The sequence below is a fragment of the Eretmochelys imbricata genome, chromosome 2 (assembly GCF_965152235.1).
Source record: "Eretmochelys imbricata isolate rEreImb1 chromosome 2, rEreImb1.hap1, whole genome shotgun sequence".
Lineage (NCBI taxonomy): Eukaryota > Metazoa > Chordata > Testudines > Cheloniidae > Eretmochelys > Eretmochelys imbricata.
The window spans coordinates 192,312,621-192,324,313 of record NC_135573.1 but is presented as its reverse complement, the minus strand read 5'-3'; the positions used below and the strand labels follow the sequence as shown (position 1 = coordinate 192,324,313).

General features: G+C 39.0%; 1 protein-coding gene across 3 annotated transcripts in view; it reads left to right on the top strand.

The window, feature by feature from the left end:
* The window catches only part of METTL6 (methyltransferase 6, tRNA N3-cytidine), a 42,336-nt gene that overhangs the window by 228 nt on the left and 30,415 nt on the right, over positions 1 to 11,693 (top strand). Inside the window, exons 2-8 of one of the 3 annotated variants that reach the window (XM_077811207.1) lie at positions 1,120 to 1,188; positions 1,291 to 1,671; positions 2,831 to 2,965; positions 4,127 to 4,297; positions 5,819 to 5,960; positions 8,426 to 8,490; positions 9,039 to 9,681. In XM_077811207.1, the coding sequence (XP_077667333.1) occupies positions 1,375 to 1,671; positions 2,831 to 2,965; positions 4,127 to 4,297; positions 5,819 to 5,960; positions 8,426 to 8,490; positions 9,039 to 9,068 (840 nt within the window). In that variant the 5' untranslated portion in view covers positions 1,120 to 1,188; positions 1,291 to 1,374 and the 3' untranslated portion in view covers positions 9,069 to 9,681. Of the gene's footprint in view, positions 1 to 1,119; positions 1,189 to 1,290; positions 1,672 to 2,830; positions 2,966 to 4,126; positions 4,298 to 5,818; positions 5,961 to 8,425; positions 8,491 to 9,038; positions 9,682 to 11,693 lie in introns of those variants that run through there. The other 2 variants (XM_077811206.1, XM_077811208.1) reach the window with 2 other exon arrangements.

The window sequence follows — 11,693 nt, the reverse complement described above, 5'->3', positions numbered from 1 at the left end:
GAGGAGGTGTTGGAGAGCAGGACAGGGGTGTCTGACCCGGGGAACAGAGGGGTGTGTGGGAGGGAGGGTGGGACAGAGGGAAGGGCTGTCTGGGGGGCGTGGGGGGCAGGCTGGGGGTCTCTGACACAGGGCAGCCCTGTGCGTGCAGGATCAAGTTCCCACTGAGCGCTGAAGAGCTGTGTGGCCCATGAGCTCTCTTTAACACCGGTCACGTCCACACCGAGAAGAGGCATCATGTTTGTAAACATGTTAACTCATGGGGCGATAAACTTAACTTCGTACCTAGCAGAGATGGGGTCAAGTTGGGTTTAAAAACAAAGTAACTTTAAGACCAGCTAACGTGTCTTTACATGTGATTGTCCATGTTCAGACTAAACTCAAAATCATGTATAACACCATGTTGGTTAATATTTTTCTCGTGTAGATATCGCCAATGAAAATGATCAATTTGGGGGTGTTTTTGGTTTGTCTTGTTAAAAAATGTACTGTATCTGCTTCTGTTTATTGTCTGACAGAGCACATTGTAAAGCCTATTAGTTTACTCTGACTTTTTTGAATCGTTGGGCCGAGTTGTGAGGTTTTTGTTCTTGCAGGGTTTGGGACTCTTGTTACTCTAACTTTGTCATAGATTTTTAAGACCAGAGGGGATCATATAGTCTGACATCCTGTATAACTGACCAAATAATTTTGGCCTTGTTTTAACTTGATTCTGTATACATCTTTAAACTTTGTATTTGTGAATGGGTAATGTCATGACTGCACTATATAAATAAAATATAACATTTTTGCTTTGGTGAGGCATTGTTGATTTTTACCTGAAAATGGGGATGCTGTCTTCATCCTTCGTCTTATGTTTTTGAATGTCAGAGGTCAGTAGCTCACTTTTATTTTTTTGTAAAATAACACAAAGGCTCCAGTCCAATCTGTGCTTGCACCAGCATGGAATCCCACTGGAATCATTGGGGATATGAATGGGTGCAAGGTTCCTTTCAAGTGGATCAGGTTGCAGGATCAGGCCATAGTGTGGGGACAAGGTGATAGTCAGTTTTTGTGGCTTCTGTATGATGTATAAGAGGACCAGAAGTGTGTCTTATTGACTGTTTTTGTTTTTAATCTTAGAAATCTTCGGAAAGTCAAGTCTGATAGTGCCTGGTTTTGCTGGAGGACTTTCGTGGAGGTTTCAGAGAAGTAGGTTTGGTGCTTTCTAAGCCTGGTGCTTAGAGCGAGTTACAAGAAGTCCCTAAGAAGTGCAAGCTATAACCCTTTTCTCGTTATTTCTTATGTTTCTAGGGCCTTGATTGTCTTTTCTGAAATCAGAGATGGAAATATACACCTGAGGAAAAAACACTTTAAATCTGCTTTGTCTGTATTCATATGGATGAATCCAGGATGTTCCAAGGAAACACATTTGATAATTACTTGAATTCAGTCGCCCCAATTTGTGAAGATGATGCTTTCCAAAAGAAAGGGCACAGTGCAAGGACCCTTAGCCCTGAAGAAGCTGAGAAACTGGCAAGAGATCAAGTCTTGGTGTCTGACTTCAAAAAACTGAAACTGGAGAAAGAGGCACAGAAGAACTGGGATCTGTTTTACAAAAGAAACAGCACAAACTTCTTTAAAGACAGGCATTGGACAACTAGAGAGTTTGAAGATTTAAAAGCATGCCGGGAGGTGAGCCATTACGTTAGTTCTACAAGTAAAGGGGAAAATATTGCTAATTATTTTCAAATGATTTAATAGTTCTCCAAATAAGATATATCAGTGACAGATCACTGTTGTATGTCAAGTGTGCAGTGTTGTGTAGTTGATAGCCTCCATTACTTTTAAGATAAAATATTTGAAACGTTTTTTGATTGGACTTTTCAGCCTGTTCTCTCCTCACTATCTCTGTTAGCAGGCTCCAACCGGGACCCATCTGAAAGTTTCAAAAGTTGAAATCTCTTATGAAGTCTTTGAATAATAGTGGATGATTGACCTATATTTTACATTCAGACCCACTCTCTCTAGAACAGTGGTGCCCAAACTTTTCCTGTCATGCCTCCCACTTACCAGTAATGGAATTTGTCCAGTAATGGAATCTGTACAATTGGCTCAGCAAAAGAGCTTGGGCTGAAGGCAAAGCTGGGGCCTGAACGGGAAAGGAAGAGGATCTGAGGCTAGAGGCAAAGCTGGCCTGGGGTTGGAGAGGGAATCAAACAGAGCTGGGCCATGGGTGTGGCTGTGTCTGGGGTGGGGCCATGGCTGCAGGTGGAGCCAGAAGCAGAGCTGTGGCTGGGGCAGGGTTGGAGAGGAGCTGGGGGCTGAATGGCGCTCCCTCTCCAATCTGCATGGGGGCTGGCCTGGGCCTTTCTCTCTGCACCCCCTAGAGGGGCGTGCCCCACAGTTTGGGGACCATTGCTCTAGAATATTTGCTCTGTGTCCTAAATTATATCTGAGTTCCTCTCTTTCTTCCAATTTTCAGACACAAGTTGCAAAACTTCTGAGCACTCTGTTATAAAGTCACCTATCTAGAATAGTCAATGCATTAAAATATACATTTTAAAAACACATTCAAATGTATTTGTTGTTCACCCTATTTAATAAAAGGGCCAAGGCAAAGAGGATAGCATAATTTGATCGTTGCTGAAATGAGTAGATCACAAATGAGATTTTAGTAGTTTTTAAAGAGAAACTTAATGTAATATAAATTGCCAGTGGAAGGATACTTCCGATTTTAAACTGATAATTGAAACTCTAATCCTAACTTTAAAATGTGAAAAGCAGTATCTTTGTACTATGAGGATCAAACACAAGTGATGTTCTGTATGCTTGGCCTCTTTCTCCCATATAGTTTGAAGATCAGAAACTGACCATTCTTGAAGCAGGCTGTGGGGTTGGAAATTGCTTGTTTCCACTTTTAGAAGAGGACTTGAATATCTTTGCTTATGCCTGTGATTTCTCTCTAAGAGCTGTTGAATATATAAAGGTTGGTGTGATATTTGTCTGTATTTTTAGTGCTTCTTTAGAAATTTGTGCTCTTCAGAGTCCAGATTATCTAGCTTTGTTTTCTTCTATAAGGATGGTAAACTGTCCTGTATGGAAGAAGAGAGAAACTGATATACAGTATTAAAGCTTAATTTACAAGAAATTGAATCATCACTGAGGACCTGATTTTCTAGTATTAAATTATATTACTGTAATAGTAAGTGTGAATGTTGTACTTAGATATTTCCTAAAAGTTAAGTTTGGTCAATTAGAATAATAGACTGATTCAGCAAAGAAAGTCCTTTCCCCTCCCCCCCAACGTACCTATGTCCTGACAAACAACACAATACAACACAAATTTGATTTGGGACATAAACTCAGCTGTGACATCCTTTGCAAGGAAGGAGGAGGGACAACCAGAGTGATCTTGAAAACAAAAACTGAGAGGCTCTTTTCAAGAAAATTTGAAGACCTATTATAAACAGATAGCATGTTTATACTCATTAATTTATTTTTATACAATACATTACACCCTCGCTAGAATGCCTAACAAACCTTTGGCTATAATGAACCCAGTCCCTGGATCCTACCTCCAGCCCCGGGGCCGCTGGTGTAATTGTGTTATTTTGACAAAATATGCAGAATTTTAAAATATTGTGTGCAGAATTTTTAATTTTTGGCATAGAATTTTTAATTTTTTGGAACAGAGTTCCCTCAGAAATAGTGACACAGCACTCCAGTGACACTGTAGTGCTTAGTGAAGACGCTACCTATGGCAACAGGAGAGCTTCTCCCATCAGCTTAGGTACTCAATCTTCCCGAGAGTTGGTCGATATGTTGATAGGAGAAGCCTTCCTGTCAACATAGCACTGTCTAGACTGGGGGTAGGTTAGTATAACTCCATCACTCAAGGGTGTGGATGTTCCACATCCCTGAGCCAACAAAGTTATACCAACATCATTTCCTAGTGTAGACCATAGTGTGACTATGGACTTGAGTAAACAGAAAGCTTGGAGTGAATGCACTTTTGTAGTTCTGTTTCCTTTTGTTGTGCTCCCAGTTTAAAAAAAAAATAAAAATCACAAAATACAATTTTGTATTTTATAATTTTATAGCGAATGCTGTTACTTTTCAACTAAAGCAACATCTTTTCACTCCATAGAAGAACGCTTTATATAATATTGAGAGATGTAAAGTATTCCAGTGTGATCTGACCAAAGATGACCTTCTGGAAAATATACCAGCAGATTCTGTGGATGTTGTCACATTAATATTCGTGCTTTCTGCCATTCACCCTGACAAGATGCACCTTGCCTTGCAAAATATTTATAAGGTAAATATGTAAGTATAGCTTAACAGTTTTTGGGGGGAGGAAGTTTGATCTTTTTTGACTCAAGAATACGATTCCACTCTGAAAAGAAATTATGTGAAAATGACAGGTTTCAGAGTAACAGCCATGTTAGTCTGTATTCGCAAAAAGAAAAGGTATTCGCAAAAAGAAAGCTACTGTAGCTCACGAAAGCTTATGCTCAAATAAATTGGTTAGTCTGTAAGGTGCCACAAGTACTCCTTTTCTTTATGTGAAAATGGCATCTCCTTAGTTAGTACTTTACTCCCTAAGTGAATTCAGTCATATTTGCTTACTATGGGGACTAAAAGAAGTTTTGACTACATTTTTCTTCTGTTAGTTCTGAGTGAGTGACCTGGATTCTCCTGTGGCTTGTGCATCATCAACATATCTAAATTCATGTTACAAAATTTTTCATGTTGATAATATGACATCTACATTGCTGTAGGACTGGCTGTTAGAAGAAAAATCTTTTTTGCAAGTAACCTAAGCAGATTTGCTATATGGTCCTTGAGACGCAGCACATGGAATCACATGATGCCATTTTTACAGCATGACTTTTTGCCTTTTTAAGAAATACCCATTAAGAAAATGCTATTATGACTTGTTTTTATAAAAAGGAAATCAGCTGATTGGCTGAAAGTCAGATCAGAGATAAACAATGCTTTCTCTAGGTTCCCAGCATTATTTTCTCTTGGTTTTTGTTACCATTTTTATCTATACCGAGCACCTTAACACACAACAAAATGCAAAACAAAATGCAGTGTTGTCAGTTGTTTTTAATGAGAACTAAGTACCATTATTTTTCCTTTATCTGAATTTAAAGTTTCTATGGTAGTGTGTTATGTTGATAGTGACTAAGGCCCTGATCCTGATGATAACACTAACATATGTGCTTAACTTTACACACGGTGAGTTGTCCCATTGAAATCAGTGGGACTACACACAGTATACAGAGTTAAGCATGTACATAAGTCTGTGTGGGACTGGGGTCTTAGGCTTCAAACAAGAAGTAGAGGAGGAGCATTAGCATCTCCTCCTGTGAAGTGCTGAGATTTTTCAACTCTGATTGAGGGTTGAAACTCAGCATCCTGCAGGAGCAGGCACTAAAATGAGGAGCTGATAAACGCACAACTACTTTGAGATAACTGTTGTCCAAAAATAATTGGCTACTGATTGGGAAGAAAGGTTCAAACTTACATTATTTTTATTTGCAGTTCGTATTTGGATTTTTATATTATAGGATATTTACTGTATCACATCAGCTATACTCTGACTAATAAAGGTTAGGTTTTGATATACTTCAGAGGTTGTTTTCTAAAATAGAGATTTATTTCTTAGCTCACATGGGACAGAGGCTAATTACTGTTTTCTTTGTGAAGATGGCTTAGCTCATTTAATCCATTTGTTCACTTCTGCAGAAATTTACAAGCCACAAATGTTTGCTCTCCTTTAAATAATTTTGTTATGTCCACTTTACTGATATATCTGAATTTTATCTGACAGATATTAAAACCAGGCAAATGTGTCTTATTTCGAGACTACGGGCTCTATGATCATGCAATGCTTAGGTTTAAATCTGGCAGCAAACTTGGAGAAAACTTTTATGTTAGACAAGATGGGACAAGATCATATTTCTTTACTGATGGTAAGATATTTAATAGAAACTTTTTTCTCTGCAAGTTTTTTGTTTAAACTTGCTTCAGTGAATTGCTGCTATGCCTTTAAGGGTTGCTTGTTACATATATGAACTATGAAACCTTGGTGTAATTTGTTTTCCAGCTGTATATGTTTGTTTTATAAAAATGGCAGGACTGAAGGAGCAATTTGATCTGTTGACAGAACTACCTATATGTACCATCATGATGAGGCCACAGCATTATAGGTTTAGAACTTGTTAGCTGCAGTGGCCTCATTCAGATCAATACTCTGAAAGAAAGAGAAAAATGCTTCGGAAAAGATTTGGTCTCCTACATCACTAAGCAACTAAGGGATGCAGTTATCCCATAATAGTTTTATTGCAATGTTCTTACGTGTATGAAGCCTGATTTAAAACCCATTGAAGTCAGTGGGCCTTGAAGCAAACGTATGACTGGAATGAAGGAAAGCTTCTACAAGCTTTCATTAAGGTAACACTGTGCTAATAATTTGACTAGTTGTGACTGCTGTCTCTTCTGGTAGATTATTTCCAAGTTCAGTCAGCTCTACATTTTAGTAAAGATAACTTTTAAAAGCATTTCATTATCATCATCTTATGACACTAACAATACTTACAGTAGCACCTCAGAGTTATGAACACCTCAGGAGTGGAGGTCGTTCATAACTCTGAACAGAACCTTATGGTTCTTTCAAAAGTTTACAACTGAACATTGACTTAATACAGCTTTGAAACTTTATTAAACAGAAGAAAAATACTACTTTTTTTTTTTTTAGTGGTTTGTATGTACCACAGTACTGTACTGTATTTGCTTCTTTTTTTGGTCTCTGCTGCTGCCTGATCGTTTAGTTCTGGTTCCAAATGAGGTGTGTGGTTGGCTGGTCAGTTCGTAATTCTGGTGTTCGTAACTCTGAGGTTCTACTGTATATAGTCTTTCATTGAGGGATCTCAAAATGCTTTACAAAAGAAGGTAAATGTCCCACCTTTATGGATAGGAAAACTGAAGCACAGAGAAATTAAGCAATTTGCCCAAAGTCTTGTACAAAACTGGGATTGTAACTCTGGTCTCTTGACTCCCAGTTTCGCTCACTGAACACTAGAGAACAAATACTTCCCTGTATTAATTATGGGGCTACATGAAAGAAAAAAGTCTTTTTTTTTTCCTTCTTTAAAGCAAAATCAAACATTGAAAGTCTTTTGGAGCTAAGTAAATAATTTTTATATTTTATGACGTAGTCGGTTACCTAGTTGCTGCTCATATTTAAAAATAAAAGCTAATTCCATTGATCATTTTTGAGATGCTTCTGTTCTTTAAAGGATATTAATTAAATTTAAGATAAATAATGCAAGCAGCTATGCAACTTAACCCAAGCATTCCTAGGGTCATTTTTGTTCATCAAATAGCTTGTTTAGTTCCACTTACACTGGTAATTGTGGCAAACTGAGTTCTGCTGTTGGAGGGAGGGACTGGGGGACCCAGCCTAGAACTGGAAATTTGAATTCAATCTCTTGTTAGGTATTTCGAGAATGAGATATCACAGTTGAGTGTTTTGGATGGGAATTCTTAGTGAGGTTTTTTTCCTTGAATTTTGAAGATTCTGTTATTACCTGCTGTCTCATTTTCTTGTGGTGATATGAAAACAACCTGTATATTGTGCGATAGTAGCGAATGACTCTTAAAATATCATTCACCAGTGTCAGTTCTCTCCAAAATGGCCTGTTGAGTTTAACTGTGATCTAACAAATTTGTTTTTCCAGGAGTTTGATAGGCAAAACATATTGTCTAGTGCAGCAAAATGTGCTTTGTGACCACTTGGTGGTGGTTCATGGAGGAGCTTGCCAGTCAGGAGGTGCTAGCGTTCCTCCTTATTTTCAGCTGAGAGAAATTAAACAGATGAGAGAGGCGAAAGGAGGAGCAAATGCAGATAGTGATTGTTCCTTTTTGAAAGGGATAGATATCTGGCTCAAACAGGATTATCAGTTTCTCACCTTCTCAGAGAACTAATTTTTTCACTCCCCTAAATTATTTTTAATTAGTAGAGGAGTGAGTGTGTAGATCTTGCTCATAGCCTGATTTCATTACAGTGAAGTTGTCCTGTGGTGGCAGTATCCAGGGTGACCTTTCAGCAAATGTGAAAAATTGGGACAGAGGGTTGGGGGTAATAGGAGCCTATATAAGAAAAAGACCCCAAAATTGGGACTGTCCCTATAAAATTGGGACATCTGGTCACCCTAGCAGTATCTATTATTTATATTTCAGTAGCTTGTATTTCTTGCACTGTACAAACGACAATGAGCAACAATTTCTGCTATGGAGAGTTTACAGTCTAATTAGGTAGAACAGATAAAGAAAGGTGTGAGGGTAAACAGAGGAGAAATGACTCGCCCAAGATCACACAGCAGGACAGCAGCAGAGCCAGGTCTTCTGACTTCCAGTCCAATGTCCTGTCTCCTAGGCCTCGCTCGCTCCTCCAGGGAAAGAAATACTTCACTAAGGTTTCTTCCTATGTGTGTACGGAAAGTAAGTTTGAACTGTAGTATCAACGTAGTATCAACATTTCCAGTGTGCCACCTTACTTTTTTTTCTGTTTAACTACAATGTGGGAACTTGGCATATTTTGCCCTTCTGTAGAGAGCAAGGCGAGTCCACCACTGAAATCTTCTAAGTGGGGTTGAAGCGGGACTTAAGATGATGCATTGGCTTTGTGCTGGCCCACTACACAATGTGAAAATAATTTCATAGTGATTCAGAAGAGGAATGGGAAAACTTTCAATTTAAAAGGATAAATGCACACAATTTGGGAAACAGATTGTGTTACCAGTTTAAAGCCCCAGTCCTGCAAGCTGCTCAGCATGAAAGCAGAGCCTCATAGGCTTCAGTGAAGCTCAGTGCAAGCGTCGGTGTCTGTCTGCACAGAGCAACTTGCAAGTTTGAACCCTTTGTGATTTTCATGAAAGTGGATGTAATTAAGTAGTTAAAAACAAATGCTTGTAAAAATGCTCACTAGTACTTAAAAACAGTCTAAACTAATTTTTAGTAACACCACCTTTCATCTTTCTCCCTTGTAGAGTTCTTGTCTCATCTCTTTAAGGCTGTAGGATATGAGCAAGTGGTCAATGAGTATGTGCTGCGAGAAACTGTGAATAGGAAAGAAGGCCTGCGTGTTCCAAGGGTTTTTCTTCAGAGCAAATTTCGAAAGCCTCTAAGTGAAGCATGAGTATTTGCTAATGAACCACAGAAACGCTTGTTTAAATGGGGTGGTGAAGGGGGGAAATCTAGTGTGGTGTTTTTCCTTGGCTGTACAGTCCTGGAGTCTGCTAAACCAGAATGACAGAATCATGTTTTCCAAAACCTTCTGTTTTTGATCCTTGGGTATAGAAGATGAGAGTGACTATTAGAATACAATTTTAAGATAGGATAAAGGTACCTATATACAATCAACCTCTTTGAGTGCCTAAATCTCCCCTTTTTAAAGTAAATTCTGTGCACCATTGTGTGATTTTAATATAAAAATGTGTAAATAAGACAGTCTGTTTTTAAATAATTCTCCAAGGATTTTGCGTAGGATTGTAATTTTCATTAAGGAAAGTATGTTGTTGAGCATAAACAGGCTAAATGTTAATTATAAGCCAATGTTTCCACTAGTTGCAAGAATGGATTAGTGTTGTGTCCCTTCTCTTTCATATTAAAACTATTTTATATTTCCGCTAATGCACACTTTTTGTTTGATATTCATTTTTATAATAAGGCCTAAACAGACTTCAGTGAGAAACTGCAGAACTGGAATTAATTTGCAAACTTGACACCATCAAATTGGGCCTGAATAAAGACTGGGAGTGGCTGGGACAGTACAGAAAATAATTTTCCCTCTGATACTCACACCTTCTTCTCAACTGTTGTGAATGGGCCACATCTACTGTGATTGAATTGGCCTTATTAGCAGTACAAAAAGTAATTTCCCCTCTGTTGAGAAATGGGCTACATCCCCTAATTGAATTGGCCTCGATAGCACTGGCCCCGCACTTGGTAAGGCAACTCCTATCTTTTCATGTGCTGTGTATTTATACTTGCCTACTGTATTTTTCACTCCATGCATCTGATGAAGTGGGTTATAGCCCACGAAAGCTTATGCCCAAATAAATTGGTTAGTCTCTAAGGTGCCATAAGAACTCCTTTTTTTTTTTTTTTTTTTTTTTTTAGTTATAGGGGTTTATTCTCCTTTCAGTGCACATAGGGCATCTACACCTACTTTATATCCGGTGTTAAGAAGAGAAATGGACAGACTCCATGTGTGAGAAGTTAGCCAAAATACTGTTGTTATGAAAATAATCATCTGTAGCAATTTGAACTATTTCTTAAGACATCTATTAATCATTTATAAGCTATTTCTGAATGGAACCTTAGTTTAAAGCGTGATCACTATTTTTATATATGCTTCCTCTTTCTTCCAGCAAAGAGAGACTTCCTGGAACTTAAGGGGGAACACAAAACCATTGCCTCTGTAAAGCATGTGACCTGACACGGACCATTGTCTTGTTTGTTTGTTTGGCTACATCTTACAATGACAAGTTAGAAATATCAGGAAGAAACACTACTTCTAATTTTTGTCCATTTCTTTTACAGGTGTCTGTTTCTTTCCTGCTTCCACCCCAAAAATTAGTAAAGCTATAGACTTTTGACCCACTAACAAAGCAGTTGAGCCTCAAGGCCCTATCAGTTGATGGCCTGGTGAGGCTGTTAGTTAGTGAGACCATCAGTGCTGCTTTGACATGAGTGCAGTGTGAGCATTTATGTCCATTTCTCAAAAAGTTTCAAGGGTGACTGATATGACACCACCACGCCCTCCCCCTTTTTCCCTTTTCAGAGAGGCTGAGGCCAGTGCTGTTCTGTTAAGAACAGTGGATGCTTTTTGCAGACAAGCACTTGGCTATTACATAATGTTAGGGAATGGCCAAGAAGAATGAAGAGGGGGGAGACCTCTGGGCTTTTTCCCTTCACATACCCTGGCCTAATCTTTGTGAGTTAAAGAGCCAAGAATCACATGCCTCAGTTGCTTTAAAAGGCATTTTGAATGTCACAGGACTTCTGAGTCTTGAAAGGGAATCTGGAATCTCTTCTCTGAGCAGTGTTGAAAGAGATATTGACCCTTCACCACCCCAGAATTCAATCGCTGCTGGCAGGGAAAGCCAGGAAGTTGATATCTTGCCCAGTGAGATGACTGGTGATTGTATAACCCAGAAGGTTACAAAGTCCTCTGAATGGTACCCTAGTCCCCAGGTGATGTCTAGGTCCCCTAGACAATCCATGTTGCAAAAGGATAATCTCCTTTCCCTGAGGTTTACACAAAACTGTAACCAATGCCTGATTCACACTGCTCTGAAATTTAATATTGTTTGAGGTATCCATTCAATGCTATCCTTGGGTGAACCAGTGTGGCAGTTTTGTTATCATCCTGTTCTCCAAATGGTTGAAAGGAAGGAGAAACTGATCTTAGCCCATAGCACATCCCAAAATCAGGGTGGGTTTGTTCTATGAATTCCATTAGCATTGTGGTTCTGTTCCTCCCAGAGGGAGGAGGTATTTACCTACTCTAGCCCTTGCTTGCTGTAGCATGGGTCATCTACCTTTCATGTAATTAGGGAGGAGAGGAGAAATGCCTGCCAGTTATTTCATGGTGACCAGGCTTGCAGTGGGGATTGGAGCACACAGGGAGGGTGGAGTAG